At 41.4% G+C, this 22,665-nt stretch overlaps 1 protein-coding gene across 2 annotated transcripts in view; it reads right to left on the reverse strand.

Moving 5' to 3' along the window:
* The window catches only part of Mdh1b (malate dehydrogenase 1B), a 38,696-nt gene that overhangs the window by 2,369 nt on the left and 13,662 nt on the right, over positions 1-22,665 (reverse strand). For both annotated transcript variants that reach the window (XM_041631945.1, XM_041631946.1), the window contains 4 exons: positions 21,201-21,342; positions 19,723-19,886; positions 9,005-9,144; positions 8,676-8,727 (listed from right to left, as the gene is read on the reverse strand). In XM_041631945.1, coding sequence (XP_041487879.1) covers positions 8,676-8,727; positions 9,005-9,144; positions 19,723-19,886; positions 21,201-21,342 — 498 coding nt within the window. The remainder of the gene's footprint in view (positions 1-8,675; positions 8,728-9,004; positions 9,145-19,722; positions 19,887-21,200; positions 21,343-22,665) is intronic.

Consider the following 22,665-nt stretch of genomic DNA (forward strand, 5'->3'; position numbering starts at 1 on the left):
TTTCAATGGGAAAGTCCTGGTGATTAAGTTGATTTTCTTAATAATTAACATTTTGATGCCCAATTCAGAAAAAACTATATGGTATGCTTGATTTTAATGCTTATTCAAAAAATCACACACACACCCCCCCCCCCCCGAAAACCTGAAATCAGTGCCATCTTCTCTACTCAGTCAGGGGCCTCAGAGTTCTTTAGTCTGATATTTAATATCTTCGGCTAAAAATATCACTTGGAAGAAGGTTAAGTACCTCAAGTTTCAACTAGCAACTTGAACTGGAATTATTCTAGAGAATGTGTTTTCTACAGCTTGGTTTCTTGCCTGCTCATCCCAGGAAGCAGCTAGTCACCTTCTTCATGACAGATCAGTTCTCTCGGGGCCTCTGCAGTGCCAGTCAGCCTTCCTGGAGGAATAATTCCTCTCCAGATTAAATCCAGGCTTCTCAAGCTCTGCTGAAGCTGGACAGTGACAGGGCTGTAAACGACCTCCAGAGGCTACTGAAATGGCCAGGGTAGTTCAGGCTTGACCTCCAACTAGTCCATGCTTTGGCCAACCATCCACCAGCCAAATAACCTAGCATCGCCAAGCATCATGTGATCGCTACCTTCTTCCCCAGGTCTGTTAGTCCATTTTGCATCCCCTGTCCTAACCCAGATACCTTACTGTTTGGGGGAATTATGCACCTCTGGCCTTGCCTTGGTTACCCAAAAGGTCTCTTTGCTGAGGGGGGTGACTTTTAGCATCTTCTCTCTCCTCTCCACTTCAACTACACACTTTTGTTCTAAATCCCAGGAAAGAAGGATCCATCACCATGCAGCCCAGCTCCTACGTCGTCTGTTCCGGGAAGTCTTTCCTTACCCTCCCAGTTACCACAGGGACCCCCAGCTGCTTCCACCCTGCCTAGGTCTCTGTGCCAGCACTGCATCCCCACAGGATGTAAACGATTGTGTTCTGCACCCTATCAACCCATATGTTGAAGTGCAAACCTTCTCGTGATTATACTGAAAGGTTGAACTTGGGGAGGTGACCAGAGGAGGGTATAGCATGAATAAGAAAAACCCAGAGACAGATACTGGGGTTCAGCCTGAGGATAAGAAAAGCAAAACAATCAACCACTAGAGAGACGTTTTTCTTCTACCAAATCTTCAGACCGAAAGGGCTATCCTGCAACGCTCTCCACCTACCTCAGACCCCACACTCCACTGAGTTCCTGTCTCTTCTTTATATTCCTCTCTCTGTACAGCCATATAACTTCTATCTCCACATCCTCCTCTCTCTGTACAGCCATATAACTTCTGTCTCCACATCCTCCTCTCTCTGTACAGCCATATAACTCTGTCTCCACCTCCTTAGTGCCAGGATTAAGGGTGTATGATTCCAAGTGCTGGGATCACCTTTGTGTGAGCTCTGTTTCTCTTTTAGACACATTCAATCTTGTGTAACTCAGGGTGGCCTTGAACTAACAGGGTTCCCTCTGCCTGTCTCCCAAATCCTGGGGTTAAAGGTATGTGCCACCATTCCCTGGCCTGTATGGCTGACTAGTGTGGTTGCTTTGCCCTCTGATCTTCAGGCAAGCTTTATTTATTAAAACACAATCATATATCACTATAGGAGGGCACAGCCTTGGTGAATTCAGAATTACAGTCTTCCAAAACAGGTCCATCAAAATTCATTTGTGCTTGTTTTCATGTGAAGACAGAAAAATAAATAACAAAACTGGCCCTGACCTCACACTGAATCTGCCAGTGCCTTCTTCTCAACATGCTCCTTGAACCGTGAGAAGTGACTTCCCGCTGTTTTTTAGAATAATGACCAGAACAAAGACATTTCTCAGAACTGAATTTTTCCTCTTTGCTCTGCTATTTCACGTGCTATAAAGGAGCTACTTTTGAAGGCAAGCATCTGTTTGATGTGTTTTAAAGCACCTAGCATGGCTTCTCCCTGTCTCCCCACTTCTTCCATCTGTGATGTAAGATACATCTCGCATGAAAACGTGGAAACACCATGCAGCACCGTCAGCGTGCCCACTGCTGACTGGCGGATGTCTAGAACGCTAAAGCTGCATGACCAATGCAGTGCTGTTTCTGAACAAACACCCATTTAGTTCTCCTCTGCCGTCTTAGTTCTAAAGTAACTTTAAGACTAGTTTAGGTTTTCTCCTTCATGTTACTGGGTCTTTCCTCTCCCTCTGAATGTTTAGATTGCCAATCGTGTTTCCTTCATTTTGATTTTCAAAACTCTGTTTTGTTAAGCTGTTAAATTGTGAGTCTTGGCATGTCATAGGCTCTTAGGCCCTTCTCCTACACAGTTTGTGTGACTACAGCCTCTGTGCTAGCAAGTTTTATGTCAACTTGATGCAATCTTAGTCATCTGGGAAGAGGGAACTTCACTTGAGAAAATGCCTCCTTAGAACTGGTCTGTGGGCAACCCTGTCGGACATTTTGATGATCGATGTGGGAGGTCCCAGCTCACAGTGGATAGTGCCACTCTGGGCTGGTGGTCCAGGGAGCTGTAAGAAAGCAGCATAAGCAAGCCAATTAACAGTACTCCTCCATTGCCTCTGCATCAGTTCCTGCTTCCAGGTCCCTGCTCTGACTTCCTTTGATGTATAAGTGTACGCTGAATAAACCCATTCTTTCCCAAGGTTGTTTCTGGTCAGAGTTTTAACACAACAACAGAAACCCTAGCTATGACAGCCTCTTTATTTATTGTACTTCCGTTGTCTCTCATAGAAATCAGTGATTCCGCGAAGCTCAAGGAATACTCTATAGTTTGCTATGAGGATTTATTAGTACCTTTAAAATATGATCTCATGTAGCTTGACATTTGGGATAGGATCAAGTATAAAATATGATCTTATTTTTTTAGTACGGGATGAGGATTTTGAAGGTCTTAACTGTTTTATGGCTAACAGATGATTAAATTTCTTTCTTTGAAACTCAGTGAAAATTCTTAGATTGAATGGAACATATTTTTTCCTCCACCCAAGTCTACTTACTACTCACGGCCTTATGCTCTTCCTGGCTGTCATTTGTGGAGAAGTCAGAGGTGTTTTGACCTTTTTAAAACTTAGTTTATAGCCTGAAGGTCAGAAAGTTAAGTATTAAAGTAACTGAAGAGATCTCATAAGCCTCCTACATGAATCTTCTCACTGATGAGCTAGTTAACAGAGATCTCCAAACTGAGAGGTAGACTGCTCTAGTTATTTTTGGAATATCTGGGACAGTGGGCTCTATTTTTGGGGTAGAGACAAGGTCCAAAGGTAACAAAGTAAAAAGCAATCTAGACCTTTGTTAATAAATAAAAATTCAGTTTATACCATGTCATATTCTTTCACAAGACTCTTCATAGTCAAGCATAGTTGAGAAATTTAGGACCAGTTACCAGTCAATGAGTCAAACATAGGATGACAGTTTTGAAGCCCTTTCTAGAGGAAGAAAATTACATTCTTGCCTGCCAAACCCATTCAGCCACCCAGAGGACCTGTAAATTTTAAGAATAAAAGAACTCAAGTTAAAACCAGCTGCTCCTTGGACTTCTACAACCTGAACACCCCCCATCTTGCCTCTGGGCTGTGTTTGTTTTGGCTCTGTTCTGGAGACTTGATCATCAGCCAAGCTCTGACTTCCCCAGCCTCACGTTCTGCCCAGATCTCACTAAATTCTCCTTGGTCTAAACCAATGGCCTTCTGTCAGTTTCTTCTCACTAGCTCATTCTGAAAGAAAGCAAACATCTTTGGTTGGAATTTGCACTGATTGATTCTTAGAGACGTTTAATATCACCTCTGGTTGGGCTTTGAAAACTTGATTTCTCATTATCTTTTCCTTCTTGGTGCAAACACAGACCCACCAAATACCTCTTTGTCTTAGCCCCTTCCTCCTTAGAGGCTAAGCAAAACAACAAGACTGGTTTCTTCCATTCCCGTGTTCAATGTAGGTACCCAAATCACCCCAACCACTTAAAGCCTGAGTAATAAAAGGAGAAGAAAGTGAGAAAAAGAAAAAAAAATTAGGAAGATAATTTATCCTTACAGATAAAATCAGTATGAAAAACCTTAGAGTAATTTGTGGAACACAGCATCAAGGTTTGCAATGCTCACAAAATAGGATGGAAGTACACATTAATATTTAGGATAAAAGCACAGGCTAATATTTGGGGGAATGATCCACTTCTGCATCCAGGAAGCTGGGCATCACTTTAAGGAATCCCACAATCACACTCTGGACTCTTGGTTTTGGTCTCTGACTTGCATTGAACTCCCTGTACCTCTTCCGTATAATGTATCGCCTTTTCAAAATTAGTTATTTCCAGCGCTTCCCTTCTTCATTATGGTCTTTGACTCCAGAGATCTGTCCCTGACTCCTGCTTTGTTCTGTGCTCTCCCCGCCACACAGGCACCTCCATCTGCAGCCCCACCCTCCAGACTTAACACTAGACATGCTTCTGGATTAGATCTGACACTGTGCTCTGCCGTGAGGACTCTTCTCACTCTGCCCTAGCTTCATCATCTTCCTAATGGTGGCTAGACATTAATATTCACCTTTCTATTTTTGGATATGTATGTCCATTTTTTGGATGTGCAATTACTCACAAAACCAAGTCCAAAGGAATTAGAGAGCACGGGTAAGGAAGTGTTCCTTTTCTAGTCACTTGGGACCTCCTCCCAGAGGTCCACATAGTTACCAGCTTCTTCTAAGAAATCAAATAATGGTTGCTGATCACTCCATCTCTTCCTTTCCCACCCAGATCTCTCTTACGCGTGGAGACATGTGTCCATTGTTCAGAAGACACGTTCACTTACAGGATTCCTGAAAACCTGCTCCTTCATCTCTGCGCTCTCCCTTAATCATGTCCTGCCCGTCGTCCTCATGACAGCACACACGGCAAATGACGAAGGCAGTGGAGGCAGCCAGCTTGAGCTGTTGCTGTTCTTAGGGCTGAGATCAATAGCTCCACATTGTTAGCCCATTTGGTGCTTACTGTTGGGGAATTCTATTCCAGGGATAGTCTTAAATGATATATCCTAAAGCCAAAAATCCCCTGGGCACTTTGCTTGTGTGTGTGTCCATGTGTGCATTTACCCATGTGTGTTTATACATGTGTATGTGTGTAGTCTAGAGGTTGATTTCAGCTCTCTACCTTATCATTTGAGAAATGGTCTCCGTGAATCTAGAGTTCACTCTTTGTCTAGCCTGTCTAGCAAGCACCAAAGATCCTCCTGTCTGCCCTCCGCCTGCATCCTCACCCTTGCTACCAAGCACTTAAGCTACTGAGCCATTTACCCAGCCAAATCCTTGGGCACATTCTAGACTCCCTTGACTTTTCCTTTCCCTCTGTTTCAGACTGCCCAACTTCTGTCAACGGTAACTCTTTCTATACTGCCATGGCCACTGCTTTATTGGGCTCTCCTCTGGCTGCAGAGCTGGTCTTCTTGCTTCTAGGTTTTCTTTCAACTCATTCTACTACATCAGACATCACTGATAGCAACCACTCTAAACTTAAAATTTACATCTGTCTCTCTCCTCTCCCTAATCACGTGTTTGTTTAAAATGGTTCTTTGTTCCATTCCCGGTCTCCAGACATTCCTCAGGTCAAGCTCTATTTCTACAGCAAATGTACCAGTTCTCTGAGCATTTTTCCTTTTTCTTGTGGATGTTGCTCCCTCTGACTAGAGTCCTCCGATTCACCATTCTTCCCGTGCTTTCCTCATAACTCAGTAGTCTGCCGTCTCCTTTAGAAAGTCCTTCCAGTGCATTCCTCTAGCCCAGAGCATTTAGCATGTGAACTCCACAGTCTATTTCTGGTCTCATGTCTTCCCTTTTCAGTCCATAAAAGTATTCTCACCATAGTTGTGAGTGACTTCTAGGCCATCCATCTATTGGGTGTGTTTGGGGCCTCATTTCATGTGACCGGCCCTCTTCCCCACCACCGTCAGCCTCATACAACTTGGTCTTCCTTCCATGACATCACAACATCTCATCCCATCTCTCCATCATGCACCTTTGCCAACCTCCCCTGCTCTATTTAACCCTCAAAGGCTGGACCCCTCCTTATCCTCTTGTTTTCCAGATAAATCCATCACAGTCATGTGTCCACGGCTGTTTATGGATCAACAGCTCCCAGTTTGACAGCTATAGTCCAGGACTTTCTGAACTCTAGGATTAAGACATTATCTCTTTAGACATTGCATGGGTATTTCACTGTCAGAATGGTAGACCCTAACTGGCCCTTCAGTTGCTCTCATAGTACAGCTCCTTGTGTCCCACTCACACCCTTTACTGACACACACCATGCGCTTATCACCTATTCTGAATGATGGCGCTGTCTTTGCCATTTCCCTTGTCAACAAACATACACCTCTGCCCAGTTTCGAGTACCCTGGCTGACACTGATCCTTTCTTCATGTTAATATGCTGCTCTCCTCATCCCTTCACTTTCTGTGCACAGCTTTGCTTTTTGAACTATTTACACACTGGACCAGACTGCATTGCCCATCCTGTGTGGCTGACTCTTCTGCTCCTCCTTCGTCCCTCTGCCGCCTGTTCCCAAAGTCTTCCATTAGCTGGCACAGGCATTCTTTATGACTCTGCCTCTCTGCGTTGTCCTTGGGCTTCGGTCACCCAAGTTCTTCTGTACTTCTTCCAAACAAGTCCATCTGTGTGTTCCTGGCCCAAGGTTTTCTCTTCTATTCCCTGGCATAAGCCCTCCCAGAATCCCTTTCTTCTCATTCCTCAGGTATAGAGAGATGCCATTTGGATCAGGCGTGGCCACCATCTATTTTATCTACCCTATACTTTCAGTTTTTCCTGTCAGCTCACTGTTGGTACTCCACAAATATTAGTGGAAGAAGAGAATCTAAGGTTGGGAAAGACATTTGGTTAATGCTCTTTGCATAGATAAGTGTATTCATTTCAACATGTCTTCTTCCAGATGTAAACTGAGAATTTGTTCTTGTTCTTGTTTGATTGCTTTGCGTTTCAAGACAGGGTTTCTCTTCAGAGAGACTACATAGACCAGGGATGGCCCCAAACTCACATAAGCCTGCCTTTGCCTCCTAAAATTACAGGTGTGTGTGCTACCATGCCCAATTGAGAATTTTTTAAATGGCTCGGAGAAGAAAAAAGGAGAGAAGGCAGCACTTCCTTAGGAGTTCATGATTAGAAAACCATCAAAGGGAAAAGTGTGTTTATTGATATTTACTGGATTGTAAATAAAGTTATTTAAAAGTAAATATGGTATAGTAGGTTAGACTGTGCTTCCCCAAAGACAGATAGCAGTTCTAACTGCTGGTGCCTGTACTTTTAATCTTGTTTGTAGGCAGAGATAATCGATTTAAAATAAGGGTCTTATGGGGGCTCAAGAGACAGCTCAGCAGTAAAGAGCATTTTCTGATCTTGTAGAGGACCAGACTTTGGTTCCCAACACCCACAAGGAAGCTTGCAATTGCCATGTCCAGGGGACCCAACACTCTATTGTGGTCTCTGCAGGCTTTTGCACACATGTGGTACACATAAATCATGCATGTACACACACACATACATATAACAAAAAATACAAGTACAAATTTAAATGGAGTCATAGTGAAATCAAGATTGGTCTTAAACGCAGTGAGGTCTAGTCCTTGTAGCTTGAGAGAGATTTGGAAACACAAACATCCAGGGCACAGACAGATGTGTGCAGGATGGCAAAGAATGTGGTGTGGTTACGAGTCAACACTGCCAAGTACCTCTACTAGAGGCCAGGCTAAGCAAGGAAGGGTTCTTCTCTAGAACTTGCAGAGAACAGGGCTTTACTGACATCTTAGTCTTATGTCACCTGGTGCAAGCTAACTTGTTATACTAGTTCTGAAACACTAGTAAATGTGGAATATACAAAACTTACAAAGCCACAGTATTCTAAAAATGTGATTTCCTTAGCATTTTAGGCTTTATTTCTAAAGACACGTTGAATTTAGCCGCTTATTTTGCTAACAATTTAGTTTTAAAAACAAAATATGTAGTCTAGCTATCTGTATTAGTATTAACAGCAATTCGGCTATAACAAGCATTTCATATCTGTGTGTATGCATGCACATGTGTGTGTGAGCACTGCATGGTATGTGAGTGTGAATGCAGGTGCATGGGCCTGGCCATGTGTGCACGGCAAAAGGAGGAGGTCATGGCTCTTCTAACTCTCTCCACTTTGGTGTTTTAAGACAGGGTCTTTCACTAAAATGGAGCTTGGTTGACAGCTAGAAGGCCTCAGAGACCTTCCCATCTCTTGCCTGCCTGAAGCTTTGGGAGTTACAGGCACACATGTTTGACCACACTCGCTCTTCCGTGTGAGTAGCACCAATCCAAACTCCTTCTTGCAGAGCAAGTGCTCCTATCCACGGGCCACCTCTTCAGCCATGTGGTACCTTTTAAAAAAATTTCAAAAGATTTATTTTTATCTTATGTGTATGAGCATTTTGCCTGTCCATATATCTGTATACCACATGCATGTCTGTTGACAAAGGAGGCCAGAAAAGGCTGCCCTGAAACTGGAGTTGTGGATGCTTGTGTCACCAAATGGATGTTGAAAAATCAAACGTAGATCCCTTGAGCAGCCAGTGCTGTTAACCACTGAGCCTTCTCTACAGCACCCTGTAAGTACCTTTTTGGCATCAGATCAAAGAGACAACAAATTTATGAGATTACCTTCTTTAACTGGCTGAAAAGTTATTAAGTCTCCAAATGCAACACGTTTTTCCTGTTGAAAAAGTTATAATCGGAGCATTAAATGACAGCAACCGCTCATTCTTTAGCAGAAAAATTATTTGATGCTTGATTTAAAACAAATAAATATTTTTAGCATACTGAAAATTATAAAACCAGATGCATGACATGTTTTTGATATATTCTCCAAACCTTTGCTGCTTTATGGATTTTAGGAACATGACAGAAATTGAGCTCATGCATATCTTAGCCTCCAGAACCATTTTGAGATCATTATCAAAGCCAGCTCCTTCGTAGGCCCTCTGCCGTACCTGAATCAGATCATCCGTGAGCCAGTTTATTATCTGCTTACTCAGCGAAACGCCCTCAAGGTCTGTAAGAACTACCCACATTCCGTTCTCAAATTTCACAGGCATAGAGAACACGACCCCTTCTGGAATATCAAATTGGCCTGCAGGGAGCATAGACAGAGCAAAGCACAAGTAAATAAAGAATTTGGAAAAAAGGACTGAAAACAACACATATAGTACATGATTTTAAAACTCTGTGTGTGTGTGTGTGCGCGCGCGCACTCATGCATGTACCTAAGGAGGCGAGCAGAGGGTATTAAATACCCTGGATCTGAGGTTATAGGTGGTCAGGTGGTGTGAGCTGCCTGATATGGATATTGGTAATCAAATCCTGGTCCTCTACAAGAGCAGGAAGTGCTCTTAACCCTGGAGTCAGTGCATGATTTTTAAGGACACTGGTGGTGCTAAGTTTCTAGAATTCCTATCTGATTAGGACTGGAGCACCCATTCCGTCCTTAATGCACACCTGTCCTAGTTCTGACCATTCTTCCTTCTCTTTCATATCTAGAGGTTAGTGAAGTCTTTCTTTTCTAAACCTTGTGTATAATTTGTACCTGTTTCCCATAGCTGTTCTATGACTCTGCATGTAACACATGAGCCTGAACCACTTGAATAATTTGGCTTTCTTTTCTAGCTTACTACGTGTCTTAGGGTTACCATTGTTGTATGAAACATCATGACCAAAGCAACTTTGGGAAGAAAGGGTTTATTTGGCTTGTGCTTCATCATTTATGTAAATTGATGACATGGCCACTCCACGGTATGATTAAGGGGAAAATTTTTATTGTAGATATGGGAGAAAAAGAACACCCAGATGAATCTGGAAGATTCCAGAGAAGAAAGAGAGAAAGAAGTAGTTTGAACATGTCTAGCAGCCTGAACCTAGACACAAGAGAAGTAGGAACAGATCAGAGAGTGTAGATAGAAGTTCCTGTCCCATCTGGTCCTGCAGCAATTCAGTTCCAACAAAACATGCAGAGGCTTATATTAATAATAAACTGGTTGGCCTATTAGCTCAGGCTTAATATTAACTAACTTTTATAACTTAAACTAACCCATAATTCTTTTCTATGTTAGTCATGTGACTTGGTACCTTTTATCAGTGAAGCATTCTCATCTTGCTTCTTCTGTATCTGGCTGGTGACTGCAGACTGAGTCTTTCCTCTTCCTAGAATTCTCCTAGTCTGGTCACCCTGCCTATACTTTCTGTTGGCCAATGGCCAATGAGTGTTTTATTAAACCAATACAAGTGACAAATCTTTACAGGGTACAAGAGCATTATCCCACAGCAAAAGAGATAGAGGAAGAGAAGGGGGAATACAAAGAGAGAGGCTTGCTTCATATGACTTATTCATCCTAGTTTCTTAAAGAACCCAGGGCCACCAGCCTAGGGATGGTGATGTGGGATTCCCTTCTGCATACTGTGAATAAGATAGGTTAATGAATAAAGAATCTGCCTTGGACTGTGATAGGACAGAGTAGAGCTCGGTGGGGGAAACTAAACTGAATGCTGGGGGAAACTAAACTGAATGCTGGGAGAAAGAAGGCAGAATAAGGAGACACCATGTAGCCTTTGGGAACAGATGTGCTGGAATCTTGCCAGTAAGCCACAGCCACATGGTGATACACAGATTAATAGAAACGGGTTAAATTTAGATGTAAGAGTTAGCCAATAAGAAACTAGAGCTAATGGGTCAAGCAGTGATTTAATTAATATAGTTTCTGTGTGGTTATTTCAGGGCTGAGCAGGCAGGAACAAACGAGTGGCCTCTTACTACCAATGGCACCATCCACAACAGATGGGGCCCTCCCGTAACAATCACTAATTAAGAAAATGCCTTATACACTAGTCTGTAACTTGATCTTATGGAGGTATTCTTTCAGTTAAGACTTCCTCTTCTCCAGTGACTCTAGCTAGTGTTGAGTTGACATAAAACTAGCCAGGACATTATAGCAACCATATAGTCAATGTATGCTAGGCTAGGAAAGGAAAGGAAGTGGACAGGAGACCTGGTTATTTCCTTGCAGCTTCAGTTCTCCATCTTTGTTCTTGTAAAGCTAATCATACTTACTTCCTATTCTAGTCCCTTCCTATGGATGGCTTTCAGTTGGTAAATTGCTAAATCCTGGCATTCTGCATACCAGAGCCATTGTTGTCAGTAGCTGTGGGAGGCCCAGCTCAGTACTGGCCTGTATGTGGCCAGGGTTCTTTTCAGAGACTCCACCAGGGGAGAGATGAAGGTACTGAATTACTTTGCAGATAACAATTTCAGGACAAGTCAGTATAAAACAAACCTGGGGTTTTCTAAAGCAGGGTTTATTAAGTAAAGGGCTTCAGTATACACTTAAAGGTGGGTGTAGGCTTCTTGAGAGAATCACAAGGGTGCCGTCTTGGACAGTCATCTTATGGACAGATTTTGAAGGCTGTGGATGTTATTCATGAGTTAAGGTAGAGAGAAATGAGGAAAATTATAGGACTAGGTCAGAACAATCCTGAAAGTTCATTTTCTCTCCCTTTCTTCTTTTAATTGAGTTTTCCTGGTGTGCCATGGTGTCAGATGCATTGTGGGAACGGGCAATTTTGCAAGGCTAATGATGTGGAAACACCCCTAAAATGAGGAAAAGAAAGGCAGTGGTCATGTGGGTTAGCCATGTTGATTCCAGCAGCCTAGAGAGTCTTGCTGCAACAGCTCTGTGATCTCATTTTCTAAATACTGCTAAATTGTCCTATGGCTCTGTGTTTACTTAGTCTGGCTCATTGCCAGATCTGTCCATGGTGCTGGCAACCTATCTGTGGAGAATGTGTTTTATCGGGACAGAGTGTAGGGTAGCTTATCTAACAGGATCTCATGAGAATAGACTAAGAAACAAATAATTTTTAGTTTTGAGTGGAATTTCTACAGAGGTTAATAAAGCTTACAAATAAAGAGATTTCTCTCTCTCCCATTTTCTTGTGTGTGTGTTCACATACACACATTTGAAGGTCCTCTCCTTTTTCCATATGAATTCCCAAACGCTAACTGAACTTAGAGTCACTTTCATGTCCCATCACGGGGTTTTCAATGCCTGTCTCTCCACAGTCTTAACCCCGGGGTGGCAATGGCCAGGCATTACCACTTAAGCTGTTCACTGTGGCCTGAGTGTCACATAAGATGCTTCTCCCATGGAGATGTAGCAGGAGACACAGAGTGAGCCTACCCTCAGTGCAGAGATTCTAATGAAGAGGTTGCATGCATCTACAAAGGCACGGTAGAATATTCTGTCTGACAAATGAACCAAGAAACAAATCAGGGAAACAACACCTTTCACAATAGCCTTAGAAAAATACAAAATATCTTGGGATAACTCTAACCAAGTAAGTGAAAGATTTGTGTGATAAAAACTTCAAGTCCTTGAAGAAAGAAATTGAAGAAGGTATCAGAAGATGAAAAAATCTTCCAGGCTTATGGATTAGTAGAATTAGTGTGTAAAAATGGCCATTTCATGAAAAGCAACCTACAGATTCAATGTAACCCCCATCAAAATTCCAACATAATTCTTCACAGACTTTAAAAAAAAACAATTCTCAACTTCATATGGAAAAAAACAAAAAACTCAGGATAGCTAAAACAATTCTGAACAATAAAAGAACTACTAGAGGTTCTCACCATTCCTGATTTCAGTTTGTACTACAGAGCACTAGTAATAAAAACAGCATGGCTGGGCTGTGGTGGCACATACCAAAGGCAAGTGGATCTTTGTGAGTTCAAGGCCACTCTAGTCTACAAGAACTAGTTCCAGAACAGGCTCCAAAGCTACAGAGAAACCCTGTCTCGAAAAACAAAACAAAATAATTTATTTATTAGTTTACTAATTAATTAATTAAAAAACCAGCATGGTATTGGCATAAAAACAAACATGTTGATCACTGCAGACCAAGCCATAAAGCCGTGCACATATGGACACTTGATTGGATGAAGAGTTCAGAGATGCACACTGGGAAGGTGGCAGCATCTTCAACAATAGTGCTGGCCAAACTGGATGCCCGCAAGTAGAAAGATTCAAATAGATCCATATTGATCACCCTATACAAAGTCCAAGTGGCTCAATGACCTCAACATAAAACCAGATACACTGAACTTGATAGAGGAGAAAATGGGGAATAGCCTTGAATGAGTTCCCACAGGAGACGGCTTTCTAAACAGCACCCAAAGCACAGGTACTAAAATCAACAATTAATCAATGGACTTTGTGAAATTGAAAAGCTTCTGTAAGCAAAGGACACTGTCATCCAGACAAGGCCCAGCCTACAGCATGGGAAAAGATCTTTACCAACTTCGTATCTGATAGGTGACTAATATCCAAAATCTATAAAGAACTCAAGAAACTAAATATAACAAAACTAAATAGCCCAATTAAAAAGTGGAGTACAGGTCTAAATAGAGAATTCTCAATAGTGAAAACTCAAATTCCTGAGAAACTATTAAAGAATGTTCAATGTCCTTAGCCACCAGGCAAATACAAATCAAAACTACATTGGGATTTCATCTTTCAACTATCAAAATGGCTAAGATCAATATTTGAAGTGAAAGCTCACGTTGGTAAGGATATGGGATAAGGAGAACCCTCATTTATTACTGGTGGGAGTGCAAACTTGAACAACCACTGTGGAAATCAATATGGTGGGTCCTCAGAAAGTTGAGAATCAATCTACCTCAAGATCCAGCTATAACACTCGAGCATATATCCAAAGGATGCTCCACAAGATACTTGCTCAACCATGTTAATTATTGCTTTATTCATAATAACCAGAAACTGGAAACAATCTAGATGTCTCTCAACCAAAAAATGAATAAAGACAATGTGGCAGATTTACAGAATGGAGTACTACTCAGCTGTTAAAAATAACATCATGACATTTGCAGACATATGGATGGAACCAGAAAAAAAATTATCATGAATGAGGTAACCCAGACCCCAAAAGACAAACATGATCACTACCTCACTCAGTCATCGCCAGAGAAGTTTCCTCAAGCAGCAGATGGGAACAGACGCAGAGACCTACAGCCAGGCATTACACACAGAGAGAGTCTAAACGGAGGTCTCCATCAAATCCCTTCCCTCAAAGCTCAGGGAACCCTTGGAAGAGAAGTTGGAAAGAGTGTACAAGCCAGAGGGTGTGGAGGAGAGCAGGAGAACAAAGCCTCTGACTCAGCTGAGATAGGTGCATGTGACCACAGAGACTGGCGGCGCAATGGGCACGGTGTCCACACTGGGCTGCATCAAGTCCTCTGCAGAGATAGCAGAGCTTTAACTTATTATTCTGATGGAACTCCTGAGTACGAGAATGCGTGTGTCCCTGATTCTTATGCCTGCTCTTAAGACTTTCCTTTTGTTGAGCTGCTGTGAGCATATCTGACATGATGGTTTTTGATTTACCTTTTTGTTTTGTTTTGTTTTTTTGACACAGGGTTTCTCTGTGTAACAGTCCTGACTGTCCTGAAACTCCCTTTGTAGACCAGGCTGGTCTTGAACTCACTGAAATCTGCCTGCCTCTGCCTCCCAAGTGCTGGGATTAAAGATGTGTGTCACCACCAGCAGCTAGTTTTTGCTTTATCTTAACTATATTTTATTTTGCCTTCTTTGACAAAAGGAAGGGAGGAAGGGAGGAAGAAAGGAAGGAAGGAAAAAAGGACGGAAGGAAGGAAGGGAGAGAAGGAAAGAAGGAAGGACACACCCACAAATACTGTGTTTGTGTGTGTGTGTGTGTGTCCTTTTGACTCATAATTAAATTTATACAAATTCTTCTGACATTTGTCTAAATGAATGTCCAAACATATATGTAAATTTTAAATTGTAATGTTCTTTACAGGGGAGGGGGTGAGGCAGCCCAACTGTTCACAAACAGGGAAAGTTACCTAAATCATGGCATGATGGAATGATGTGAAATTATTTAAAAGAATGAGGTACATTTTCATATTTTCATGTGCTAATAAAAGATTTGCAGGGGACTTTGTCCATAAAAAAAGGAATATTTTGTCTGAGCTGAGTGATGGTGCATGCCTTTAATCCCAGCACTCGGGAAGCAGAAGTAGGCAGATCTCTATGAGTTTGAGGTCAGCCTGGTTTACAGAAACAGTGCCAGGTTACACAGAGAAACCCTGTCTAAAAACAAAACACAACAAAAAACAAACAAACAAACAAATAGGAATATTTTTTTTTCTCTCTGAGAGATTTTGGAGAGAGACAGACATTAATTCTCACACTGGAGATTTTTGGAGACGTCTCTGAGATGCACTGAAATTGGAGCGAGGAAGCGATGGTGGTCCTACTGATAACACAAGCAATGCCAGAGGCAGGTCTGACGGGGGGGAAAAGCCAGCAGGCTCAGGTTGGGTTCACAGCATGGCATTCACATGACCATGTTTCCAACCGACTGAGCCTTGAACTCAGTAGAGAGGCCAGGGCTTGAAGATCAGGGAGCCAACAAGATGGAGAGAAACAAAAGGGAGGAAATGCTGAAGGCCGAACCTACAGAGGACACAGCAGCAGCCACTGCCTTTGCTGGCTTGTAAGAGTGATGGAGACTTCTACACACTTCTTAGCTTGTAGCATACCTCTGCAGTGTTGGCTGATGGGCAGCAGCCTGTTGTGGATAATCTTTTTGTACTACACTGTGAAGAAGTTTCACTCGGATTGGTCTAATTAAAAGCTGAATGGCCAATCACTAGACAGGGTTTCCAGGCACAGAGGATGCTGGGGAGAGAAAGGGCAAGTACTCCAGGTATGCAAAGGGAGCATGGTGGGTCCCCTACGAGTAAGGTGATAAGGCCTCGAGGCAGAAAGTAAATACAAAGGAATGGGTTAATTTAAGTTTTGAGAGCCGGTTAGAAACAAGTCTAAACTATCAACTGAGCTTTCATAATTAGTAATAAGTCTTCATGTCATTATTAGGGAGTTGATCATATGACAAAAAAGTCTGACTACAAATGGCATCCAACCATTTGTTGTGTGGGCTCAAATATCCAAATACAGGACCTGAGAAAGTGGGAAAAAAAGGTATAGGCAAAGAGCCAGATGTAACTTCTTAGTTCTGCAGTCTGTCAGCCTGGTGCTCAGGGTCATACAGAGGCACAGCCACCGGCTGATGCCTGCAGGCTGGAACCATCGACCAGCACCATGTGCCAGCACCGTGAGCTAAGCTGATCCAGGCAGGTGGCTGACTTAACAGTTTAAGATTTGCCTCACACAATCATAGAATGTTGCAAATGCTTAGTAAAGACAGATACAGATGGAAAGAACCTCTACACAGGTTATAGTGCATTCAAAAGTGTGCACAGGTTTAAGAAAGAAAAGAAAATGGTATCAACAGTCATAGAAAAAAGAAAAGCATTTATAAATAATTTAAAAAATCAAGCCATGCAGAGATGGGAAATGCACAGGAGTCTGGACTCTGTATGGTGCTGTGTTGACTTTAATTTTTTTGATTGCTGATGAGCAAGCCATAGCTGCTGAGAAACATCCGATTATTAAAAAAAAAACTACTAAATGAAACCAACCTATTCATTTTAAAGATGTTTTAGCTTCAAAATGGAAGTAAAACAATATGTTACTATGAGGTTATGCTTTTACTTCCAAGGAAATAAAAGGCTGTGGATTTATTCAAGGTCAAAAGAGCTCTGATTTGATTGGGTGAGTACCCCTTGAAAATCCTGACTACAGACATGAAGAAACAACCTAGAAAATCAACAAGGCAGGTGATGTACATTTTAATGCTCAAACATAAAACAAGAAATCACCTTTGGCTGGCTTGTGTACAGTGCACAGTCTATACTTGTGTTAATGCAGATATATATGTTATCTTCAAAAGTTTTGTGTGTTTTCAGAGCAAGGGGACCAGACACCAATGAAAATGGGTGGTCCAAGTGATTCAGTCTCTCAGAGCGCCTCTATTTCAGTTTCCTCAGAGTTCTGCATCCAGAACAGCTTTAAGGCTGTTAGCTGAGATGGTCCAGCCTCAAAGACTATTCTAGCCAGGATTTGACCATTGTTTAATTTTCTCAGGGTCCCCTAAAAATGCCAGTGCCCCCAGGAAGCAGCCTGAAGAACATTACAGCCACTTTCAGAAGAGGTAGGGTGGGAGGTTTTTGGTTATTCAGTGGGTTATGGATGGTTGTCATTGTTAAGGGGGTTGGTTACAAGTTGTTATTGGTCATGGTCAGGGAGAAAGCTAATCAGAGGAGATTAGCTACAAGGACTTTTTCCTAAGGGAAAAAGGGAGACTATAATATAGAACCAGTGAGATAAGAGGGTGGATCATTGAATCTACTTTTGAACAATCACTAGTCTTAAATATTTTACATTGATGTGTATTTTTGTATACTGATGCAATTTAAGATTTTTTTGTTACACTGTATATATGTTTCTATCTTGTTTAAGAGATTGTACATATGCAACTCATTTAAAAATGAAATGTAAAGTTTTAGTCCTTGAAAGCTATTTAGGAGAACAAGGAAATATAGGTTAGTTGCCAATCATTTATAACAATTAAAATTATAGTCATGTCAGATATGTTTTCAAAGTCAATCAGAGACATTTTAAAAAGATTGTCTTCAAATACTTTGGAGACCTACAGAATATAGCATTTTAATGTTTTATTTTATTTTTTTAAATATTTATTTCTTTATTATGTATACAATATTCTGTCTGTGTGCATACCTCCAGGCCAGAAGAGGGCACCAGACCCCATTACAGATGGTTGTGAGCCACCATATGGTTGTTGGGAATTGAACTCAGGACCTTTAGAAGAGCAGGCAATGTGGCTCAGAGGTTAAGAGCATTTTAATGTTTTAATAGCACAAAGCTTTCATGACAATGAGACATGTCTGATCTTGGAAGCACCAATTTACTTCATAAAAGAAAGATGGCCATTGAAGAACCTCCACAAGGTGTTTGCTTTCTTTATGGCAAAAATTAGCTATTTGGGCAAGAAACTGTTCTTGTCTCAACTGCTGACAGTATGCTGTCCAAATTGGACAAGCAGGATACCAAAGAAAATGACTGCTGAACTTTTTTAAGACCAGGTACAACCTTCTGCTTTATGGAAAAGTCTGTAAGATATTCTAGACCGAAAGGCCAAAGATGGAAGCCACCAGAATTACAGAGGAACCTTGGGTGACTTTCCAGGAAGTCAGCTGTTTTGTCATTTTTCATAGATTTGGAAGTTGCTTGCTTTGCACTTTTTATGCACTCAACTAATATTTTATCCTCCTTGGTTCTATGATAGGAACTCCAGACTAGAGAGTTATAGTTTTATAGTTTTCCTTGTTACCAAATTCAGAAAAGAAACTTATATAAGAGGTGTAATGTTTAGAAGGTTGAGAAACATAAAAGCTTAAGTTGTTTATCTAAAAAAAACGTTTTAAGGTCTAAAAAAGATATTTTTAGGATGATAATACAGGTTATGAAAAATGGTTTAGATATAAATTTTGGGCTAAAATAGGAGATATAATGGAATATTTTCTATAAATTTTCATAATGCAAATGGACTGGGCATTGTAAATGTAATTCTTACCCGATAATTGTTTTTTATCATGTACAGTTTTACTGCACTAGAGTTAAACCTTTTCCTTTTTTTATCTAGACAAAAAGGGGAAATGTTGTGGAATAATCTTTTTGTACACTCTGAAGAAGTGCCACTCTAATTGGTTTAATAAAAAGCTGAATGGCCAAAAACTGGGCAGGATTTCCAGGCACAGAGGATGCTGAGAAGAATAGGGCAGAGACGCCAGGGACACAAAGCAAGCAGGATGGGCACTAGGGAGACGAGGAAATAAAGGAGAAAGTAAATTAATAGAAATGGGTTAATTTAAGTTATAAGAGCCAGTTAGAAACAAGCCTAAGGTATTGGCTAGGCTTTCATAATTACTAACAATAAAATTAATAATTAATAACAAGCCTCCCTGCCATTATGTCATCACTGGGGAACTGATAGTCCTGTCGAAAACTCTGACTACAGAGTCCTTTCGGCATTCCTGGTTCTGCTTGGTCTCCTGAAGGTTGGGTCTCCTTCCACGTTTGCATACCGACTCTGAGTTTTCACTATTGGTGTTCAGTGCTCATCCACAGCCTTCCAGGTCAGAATCAAAGACTTCGAGATTTCCTGCAATACCTTCTCTTCACAAAGCCTGGCCTGCCTCCCTGTCTCTGTCTAGAATAGATTTGGATTTCTCTTTCTCAGCTGGATACAGAAAGGAAAACATCATGAGCCTTTCTAGCGACCTGGCTCTTCTTGACTCTACTGAATTGCTTTCTAAAGGCTGCAATCCCTTGTCTGCCTCTCTAGTACATTCACGATAAATATTGTTGAGTTTTTGAATGAGCAGTTGGATAATGAATGAATGAATGAGTGCATTATGGCCCTGTTAAAACCTACACAAATCATATACCATGCTATGATCTAAACAGAGCATTAACACAAGAATTATTGCCAGGCAGTTGTGGCACACGTCTTTAATCCCAGCACTCGGGAGGCAGAGGCAGGCAGATTTCTGTGAATTCGAGACCAGCCTGGTCTATAATAGCTAGTTCCAGGACAGGCTCCAAAGCTACAGAGAAATCCTGTCTCGAAAAAACAAAAACAAAAAAAACAAAAACCAAAAAAAAAAAAAAACAAAAACCAAAACCCCAGGAATTATTACCTTCACTCATTATCCCCAAGGAAACAATCTCTCCAGGTGGTGAGCCATGATACCAGTACTTCAGTGTGGTGGCTATGCTGTGTGCAGCCAAAATGCCCCCAAATTCCTTTCCAGTGCTGCTCAAGTTCCGAAGCCTCATCACAAACTCTTTCGTTACCCACTCACTGCAAGAAAAGAGAGAAGCAATTTCCCAACAGAGAGAGGGATGGAAAGGATATCCTCTGAGCCCTGGAACTCAGCACAGAGAGCTCTATGTGCCATCTAGACAGTAATGTGACCCACAAACCCTTTCTTCTGGCGTCCTCATTACCTATGAAAGCAATGCAATTGGGCAGAAAGGAACAATTAAATTTCAGTCTGAAGTGTAGTAGTAAATTATGGAACACTGAAAAGATACCATAGGCTACAAAAAAAATTCTTTTATTCTAAGTAATTAATTATATGTCGATGCTTTCTTGGGACCGATCAGACCCTTCATTTAAAATCAAATACGTTCATTGAACAGTGAATCATTCACAATGAGATTTGGGGTAACATGTTTTATAGTCTTGAAGGATAAACTCAGGAAAGAGCTGAGCTGGATGAAAGCAAGGTTTGCCCCATTAGCCAGGCAGAGAATGGTCCCAGATCCCTGCAACATTGACCCTGTGCAGGTAGCACACACAGAAGACTGGGGTTTCGGGAGAGGGAGCCCAGCACACCTGGTTCCTCGGTATGGATACCATCCCCTGGTCTAAAGAGGGCAGGGCAATAAAGGATGGGGGAAAAGGAGAGGCCGCACTGGGGAACTGGGGCAGCGATGAGAACGGTGCTTCAGGAGCTCTGGCTACCTCTCCTTTCTCATCATCATGCAGGCGTTAAGATGAATTCATTAATTTCCCCATTTCTTCTATATGTGACAGGCCACATTACCATTTCTGTTCTATCAGTAGAGCCACGGAGGCACAAATTTGATGTAACTTCCCCAAAGCCACACAACTAATAAATGATGTTGAATTCCACCTCAGGAGGTTTTCTGCTCCTGGGACACATGGCTTCTCAGCTCCGCCTCTCTTGGGACTTAATGGTAAACCTGACAGTGCTCGTCATCACAACTCCTCTTCCTCCAAATGCTCAACTACTTTCTCCTTGATATACATCTGTCTTTATATTGACATCTGCTTTGCGTACACCTACTTTAGAGACAACTTTGGCAGAATACATAAACTACTTTCTGGGCGATTTGAAATGTAAAAATTCATGATTTTAAACCAAATCAAATGGGGATGAGGGCCAATAAGTTACTATTCTGTGGATTTTTCTGATTCTTTGGTAGAAAACAAAAAATGTGCATAAACAATACAAGTTATTTTATGCAAATTTTACAAGATGTTTCAATAGTGCTTTCAACTGTTATATATCATTATATTATTATCTAAGTCTATATACACTATATTATTATCTAATGTTAGTATATTTCACTTAAAAATATACTGTACCTGTCAAAAATCAAGTTTAACACTGGGTGACAATATCCAGGAGGTCCCTTAATAGCACAGTCATAGTCATAAACTTTGGCTTTCCTCAGATCAACGTAGTTATTTCCACTGATATTACCCCAAATTATTACATCTTTGATGCCTATACAGAACAGAATCAGAAATAATCATAAGGACCATCAATATAAAATTTACTTAAATGCAAAGCTTTGTATCTATTTGTTTTAGGGTTGAGCCAATGAATCCAAGCTCTCTAGCCTGTGCTGAAGCTGGGGTTCACCTCCCTAATTATCAGGGCTTGGTTGTCACTAGTGCTGTCTTGGGAATCGTGGACTAGATGGGTAATTCAAGCAATACTGAGAACCTGCCGTGAGAGATCGCTAATGGAAATTGTATCCTTTGTGTTGCTCAACTTCTATCTATCTATCTATCTATCTATCTATCTATCTATCTATCTCTCTGTATCTATCTATCTATCTATCTATCTATCTCTCTCTCTCTCTATCTCTCTCTCTCTCTCCCACAACCCCCCCCCCCCACAGGGATGTGTAACGCACAAGCATGTATGGGTGAGCGTGCTCATGTAAGCTAGAAGTTGCATTGGGAATCTTACTCAGCCACTCTTCTCTGTATCTTTTAAGAAGGGGCATGCCTGGCTGGCCAGTGAGTCCTGGAGATGCGCCTGTCTCCATCCCGGTGTGCTAGGGTTACATGTAGTTATGTATGTAGTCACACCTGATATTTTACTGACTGAGATGTTTCCCTGGCCCTAAGGGAAACTTTTCAACTGTTTGGATTTTGAAAATGCCCTTTTGATTCTAGACTGAACTAGAAATGTACATAAATGACAACTCTCTGGAGGTTTCATCACTTGTGAAATAATATTGTTCATGGGAGGTACTTTTAGAAACAAGGTTTAAACCAGGCAGCGGTGGCGGCACACACCTTTAATGCTAGCACTCGGGAGGCAGAGGCAGCCAGATCTCTGTGAATTCAGGGCCAGCCTGGTCTACAGAGTAAGTTTCAGGACAGCAAAAGCTACCCAGAGAAACCTTGTTTCAGAAAAACAAACAAACAGAAGAAAGAAAGAAAAAAAAAACCAAGGTTTAAGAGAAAACAAACCAGCCAAAAGGATAGAGGGGATAAATGAGAAAACAATACCACAGTTATATTTGTTAGTTATATATCTATGGAGAAAAATAAAAGAATATGAGCTGGAGAAAATAAGAATTGGAATTTAATATTTGTGATTTTGCAACTGTTGATTTTGTAGAAGGGTTTACGCAATTTAAAAAAGAATTTTATTTATTCACTCATTTATTGTTTTAGGTAGGGTTTCTATTGTAATGAGATCATGATCAAAGCTATTGTGATGGAAAGGGTTTATCTGGCTTACAGTTCAACACTGTAGTCTACCATTGAAGGAAGTCAGGGGGGGAATTTGGAAGCAGGGGCTGATGCAGAG

Source organism: Microtus oregoni, unplaced genomic scaffold (genome assembly GCF_018167655.1).
Source record: "Microtus oregoni isolate MIOR12 unplaced genomic scaffold, Mior012 000038F_ref0000394, whole genome shotgun sequence".
Taxonomy (NCBI): domain Eukaryota; kingdom Metazoa; phylum Chordata; class Mammalia; order Rodentia; family Cricetidae; genus Microtus; species Microtus oregoni.